Source organism: Benincasa hispida, chromosome 9 (genome assembly GCF_009727055.1).
Source record: "Benincasa hispida cultivar B227 chromosome 9, ASM972705v1, whole genome shotgun sequence".
Taxonomy (NCBI): domain Eukaryota; kingdom Viridiplantae; phylum Streptophyta; class Magnoliopsida; order Cucurbitales; family Cucurbitaceae; genus Benincasa; species Benincasa hispida.
The window spans coordinates 43,875,489-43,881,700 of NC_052357.1; the positions used below are offsets into that span (position 1 = coordinate 43,875,489).

Here is a 6,212-nt window from a genome sequence, read left to right on the forward strand (position 1 = left end):
GGCCGGGGCTTTTTTTCGAATTTGAAGTTTTTTACTTAAATTGTTGTAATTTTTATTGCTTTCTTATGGTTTTATTATTATTTTTCTGCTTATTCGTATCATAGGAGTCAGAGGTTTTTCCAACCGGAGGAAAGGGCAAATTAAAAGAAACCTCAATTTTGAAAAGTAGGCCCTAGTTCATTTTTCCCCCAAATTTTGTTCATCCATCTGCCGAAGAATCGTACCACCTGAAAGAACTACCTTTGTAATCGGAGGATTCCAGATGAGGTTCGAATCCCCATGGTTGAGGAACATCACAGCCGAAGATTTCCATGGAAAATTCAAATTAGGGTTCCAATCAAACCTGTTGAAAGGTTTTCTTCCTCACATTCCCACTTCACACAGACCCTTCTTCGTCGTCTACGATCGTATTCATCATATACTAAGTTGCAAGCATCAAAGTCTCACACCTCGGCCTAGAAACTGTCATGAAAGAACTCTGGTTTCGAACTCTGTTGCTGTCTCGGATGAATCCATCACCGTTCATCGAGATGACCAGTCTGCTGTTTTTGTCCGAAACGTCATCAAATTTAGAAGGGACAAACCAGTGGAGGAGATCGAGAGTGCTCTTAATCGATGCGACCTTGTACTAACCGATGATTTTGTTCTCAATGTGCTGCGAAGACATCGATTGGATTGGAAACCCGCCTTCATTTTCTTCAATTGGGTTACGAAAAGAGATACTAAAGAAGGTCAATTCTCCCCTGGTTCTGTTATTTACAATGAAATTCTCGATATTCTCGGTAAATCCCGCCGTTTCGAGGAAGTGGACAAGGTGTTTGTGGAAATGTCTAAGAGAGAAGAACTTGTTAATGAGGAAACGTATTCAGTTCTTCTTAATAGATATGCTGCAGCTCATAAAGTGGAGGAAGCAATTGGCATTTTCTACAGAAGGCAAGAATTTGGACTTGAAATGAATTTGGTGGCATTTCAGTCACTTTTGATGTGGTTGTGCAGATACAAGCATGTAGAAGCTGCAGAGACCTTGTTCCATTCCAAGAAGCATGAGTTTGTTACTGATATAAAGACAAGCAATATTATCCTTAATGGCTGGTGTGTTCTGGGGAATGTTCATGAGGCCAAAAGGTTTTGGAGGGAGATAATTGAATCGAAATGCGAGCCTGATATGTACACTTATGGGATTTTGATTAACTCATTGACAAAGAAGGGAAAGCTAGGGACAGCTTTGAAGTTGTTTAGAGCCATGTGGGAAAGGGGTTTGAAAACTGATGTTGTGATTTGCAATTGCATCATTGATGCACTTTGTTTCAAGAAGAGGATTCCTGAAGCTTTAGAGATCTTCAAGGAAATGAATGAGAGAGGGTGTGCTTCAAATGTAGCAACTTACAACACCCTTATCAAACATCTTTGTAAGATTAGGAGGATGGAGAAGGTTAATGAGCTTTTGGATGAAATGGAAGAGAGAAAGGGAAGCTATTGGCCAAATTCTGTGACTTTTAGCTATTTACTCAGGTCGGTAAGGGAACCAGAGGAAGTTCCTGTACTCTTGCAAAGGATGGAAAGAAGTGGCTGCAAGATGACTAGTGACTTGTACAATCTGATTTTGAGATTGTACATGGACTGGGATATTCAGGAAAGGGTTAAGTCTACATGGAATGAAATGGAAGAGATGGGGTTGGGACCCGACCGTTGCTCTTACACGATTATGATTCATGGGTTGTTTGAGAAGGGAAGAAAAGACGATGGGCTGCGCTATTTCAGAGAGATGACATTGAAGGGAATGATGGTTGAGCCAAAGACTGAAAAGTTGGTGAATGCTATGAATGTCAAACTGCAAGAAAGGAGAGGCAAATAGAAAAGCTCATTAAATATGTTCCAAGTCTTGTGAAAATAAATAAGCTACCTGCAACTGGGAGAAAATAAAACGAAGAATAGCCCATAAATGTGCTTTCTCTAACGATTAAAGTTTGTTGGAGGCATTGCAAGTACTGTTTCTTTCGATGGGCGAGAGTTCTCTCTCCAAAGTATAGATGGACATATGGGGAGCTTTCAGGGTTCATCAGGTAAAGTTTATTTCTTCCATGCTATATACTACACCGACAATCTTATGTTAACATACCTTTTTGATACTTTTTTGAGTGATGTGATTACTTGTTTGGATTGCCTAGGAAAATAAGTGTTTTTAAAAAATGCATTTTCTTCAAATAATTTTTTAGAAAACTATTTATAATTGAAATTAAATGCTTCTACTAATGTCGAATTACGTTGATTTTTTTTAATTATTTCTTTATTTTAAGTTGAAACTAAAAGACTTAAACACCATGAACTAATAACTTCAAATTTACAGGTTATTGGAGTTGGTTGTCGCGAGTGGTCGGTTGTCATAAATCTGGGTCCCAAGTCACAAACTAATCGTTGCTGGTTTTGGTCTCTGGTCCTGGTATTCAGTCTCTAGTCTCAATGGTCGCTAATCAAGGACCAATCATCAGGACTGACAACACAAGTGGGCGGCGACCATGACCCAGATCGAGGACCAGCAACCAGGACTGAGGACCAGGGAAGGGCGGCTACGACTAGGAACCAATGATGTGGACTGTGGATCATTGATCAATGATCACTCAACGACAGGGACCTGTGAACAGTGATTGAGGACAAGGGGTCGAGGTTTGGTGACTGGTTATAACTTGCATCATCCGAGTGGTCATCGGTCATTAGTCCTCGATCCTAATTGCAGGTCAGCGGTTGTTGATGGTGGGTGGTTGTCATCAGTCCCTGATCGTTGGTCTCGGTTCGTGGTCACCAACCCTCAGTTGCCAGTCTTGGTCCCTGATCATGGTTCTGGGTCTGCAGTTTTGATCGCCAACCATCGATAGCCCAGTTATAGACAGTTGTAATCAGTGGCTAGTGACTAAGATTGGGACTGGGGAATGGTTACTGGGACTTGGAACCTGCAATCATTGATCGAAAACCAAGACCTACTAGCAATGAGGATTGCGGAACATCCACTTGCAACCACTCAAGGGAGCAATGACTAGCGACCACTTTGACGTTTGGGACTGGGGATTGGTAACCAGTGACCAGAACTAGGGATTGGGGATCAATTACTGGCAACCGGAACCAGGGACCATGGGAAAGGGATTGGTTGAATTTGTCTCCCACAATGAAATTCGTATGGCTGCACTCTACCATTTCCTTCAACCTTTGGAGTTCATCAATGGGAAGTGACAATCTCCATTGAAGGGATTGAAGAAGAGGAGCCCCTTTCATCTGCTGGGTCTGATATCTTTCATCTGGCTGTTCACTATTCTACTTTTCTTAAGTTTTCATTATGCAGTGTATATCATCTTTTCGTGATTGTAATGAGACATTTGCTAAACATGAACTAATTTCCTTATCAGGACTTGGCTAAGGGGCCCCAGCGACAACCTTGTTTTATGAGTATGTCTTATAAGTTAGTTTTCCTTCCCATGAAGCACATCTTTGAATTTTCTTCACAAGTTTTTATTGAAATTGCTTCTCTTTGTTTGGCTAACCAATAACAATTAATAACATGCTTTAGGCACCGGAAGGGTTAAAGTGTGGAGCGAACATTGTTTTAAGAATAATTCAACTACTTGCAGGCGAAAGGGGACAGTGTAGAAGGAACCAAGATAGTGCGATACCAGAAGGGAGGCACTTGAAGGTTTTTCATCGCCTAGTTTCATTGATTGGCTTCTTAGGAGGAAGAAGCACATAGTGCGTCAAGCAAGAGAGTCACTGGAAACCATAAAGTCAAGTCTTGTCAATTTTCCTTCTTGAGATTCATACTAACACCTCATTTATTATTGCATTTCTTTACGATGCTATTATCAGATTTTTGCTTGCAAACAATGCTTTCACCATTTTATACACTGGTTACGAAATCAACGCATGATAAGTATTTGTTCTTACTCTCAAAAGTTCTGGTTTATGCATTGTCCCTACAGATTCAACCAACTCTAAAATATTCTCAGGTATTACTTGCTAGCGCGAGGGCTTACACTTGTGTAGACGTGCTACGTGGCAACTTAATTGTGTCCATTCACCTCTTTCTTGACTACTTTTTATCTCATTTCCTTTCATTTTAAGTGCACAATACACACATTTATAAACCACTAATTGGATAGTAAAAATAGTTTCTGCGTAATGCCCGTATGGATTGACTTGAGAAAAAAATGTTTTTTTTTTTAAAAAAATTCATTTTTATTTAAACAGTTTTTATACTTGAAAAGCTATTTTGAATAGTTACCAAACACTTCTATATTTTCCAAAATGACTTTAAATTAAACACTTGGAAATGTACTCTAAAACTTAGATCTTCCCCGAGTCTTCTCATTTGTTCTTCCTCTAGTAATCGAAGCTTTTGCCTTTTTTCCCTTTCCCTTCTTCACATGTGAATGATCTTCATTGAACTCTGAGCTACTTTCCATCATGAGCGACTAAGGTAACTTTTATCTAATATAGAAGTAGAAAAAACCAATTGTGAAGTTGTGAGGAACATTTTGAATTGTGAAATTATCTTAATTGCAAGTGTTATGAATGATATGAATCATCTAGGACACCAAATGATTATTTTATATTTTATTTAATAATTTTGATGTAATTTTAATAATTTTAATATTGTTTTTATGACATATTAAATAGGGGCATTTTTGTCATTTTTATATGATTATGATGTGACATTAGGGTTTCAGTGGGAAGCTGTCTAAAGTTTTTTCATTAGGTTGTTTGACGGTTTAACCTTGAATTGAATTTTGGCCTTTGGGCTTATTCTTTCAAGTTTAGCTAGGACAACTTGATTTTGCAATTCATGTATTGAGTTGTATGCCAAGAACATTCAAGTGGGATTGATCATTCTATCTTGTGAAGTGTTTGAATCTTGGACCAAGGAACTTGCTATTTGTCTCAAGAGTTTTGATCTTAAGGTTATCCATGTCTAACCCAATCGTTAAGGTTAAAATCAAATCGATATGAGAGTTTTAGCTATTGAGAATTAGGGATCTTCATACCAAAGGAGTTTCTAATTCTAATTCGTCCAAACACTTTAGATTGGTTATATCCTGTGTGTATAATCTTTATTTGATTGAGTTTAGAAATTTAATCTTTAGATTTTGTTCTTGTTTTCTTCTTAAAAGAAAAAAATTTCTTTGATTTTTTTTTTTTTTTTGACTGCATTGAGTTTTGTTTCAATGGGAAGAAAAAAAGAATTGGGGCTGAGAAAATAATTGAGTGAAAAAAGAGTAGCAGAAGTGGATCAATTTGATTAAGGCGTGAAAAAAAAATCAACTGAAGGTGGAAAAAGAATAATAATAAAAGTTAGCGTTGGTGAAAGTCGATTGGAAGAAAAAAGGATAGCGAAAAAATGATCAAGCATGACACGTCAAACAAGCATGTTAAGTAGGTAGGCGGATTTATGTTGGTGTTTTTTTCATGAATTTCAAGTATACACAAAGAAGAGCTCTAAGTAATCAGACCAAAACATGCCTCTATTGTTCTTTGGAAGTATTTCAAACCCATACGAGTATCTTTTTTAGGAGGAGAAAATTGATGTCATGTTTGATCACCACTTCTATAGTGAAAGAAAGGTAAAATTAATTACTTCTATATCTTAGGAACATGGTGGAATCTTTTGTTGTCAAAACGGAAGAGAAACGGAAACCATACAATAACCTAATAGAAAGAAATCGTGCTTCTCATGAGAAAGCGTGTTTTGTTCCTATGGCTTTCCACAAATTACAAACTTTAAAACAAGGAAGCCCACCGAAATGTTTCTTTTTTTGAATTGTGCATTCAATTCATTTTAATCAAATAAGTTGTATCTTGTTCAGACCGATAAATAGAGCTGAGGTTATAGTTAAAACTGCTAGTAGAAAATCGAAGAGATGTTGCTATTATTTAAGGAGATTAACCTCTATGAGGATGAGGATACTATCAAAGAATTGATTCTATAAAGAACTTAATGGGGGAGATTGTTAAGATTTTTGTCGATTGAGAAGAAATTTGATCTTGTGATGATCTAAAAGAAATGGTAAATGTTGCCATCAAGACAAAAAGACGACTCCAAAGAAGATATTCAAGGTACGCTAAATCTAAATCTAGTTTCATTGACAACACATTGGTAGAAAAAATTAATTTACCTACCACGTATGAGCAACTTTGATAAGGTAAAAAGTATAAAGAGAAAATTGCTAATA

At 37.3% G+C, this 6,212-nt stretch overlaps 1 protein-coding gene across 10 annotated transcripts; it reads left to right on the forward strand.

The window, feature by feature from the left end:
* The first annotated feature begins 89 nt into the window (after positions 1–89).
* Positions 90–3,848, forward strand: LOC120086543 (putative pentatricopeptide repeat-containing protein At3g15200). 10 transcript variants are annotated; one of them, XM_039043248.1, is made up of 4 exons: positions 90–2,063; positions 2,348–3,274; positions 3,399–3,451; positions 3,560–3,848. In XM_039043248.1, the coding sequence occupies exon 1, from the start codon at positions 263–265 to the stop codon at positions 1,853–1,855; it is 1,593 nt and encodes a 530-aa protein (XP_038899176.1). In that variant the 5' UTR covers positions 90–262; the 3' UTR covers positions 1,856–2,063; positions 2,348–3,274; positions 3,399–3,451; positions 3,560–3,848. The 10 variants fall into 10 exon arrangements, with proteins under 10 accessions (XP_038899176.1, XP_038899180.1, XP_038899179.1 ...); XM_039043252.1 differs by having other exon boundaries at positions 3,621–3,848; XM_039043251.1 differs by having other exon boundaries at positions 3,399–3,438.
* Positions 3,849–6,212: the final 2,364 nt, after the last annotated feature.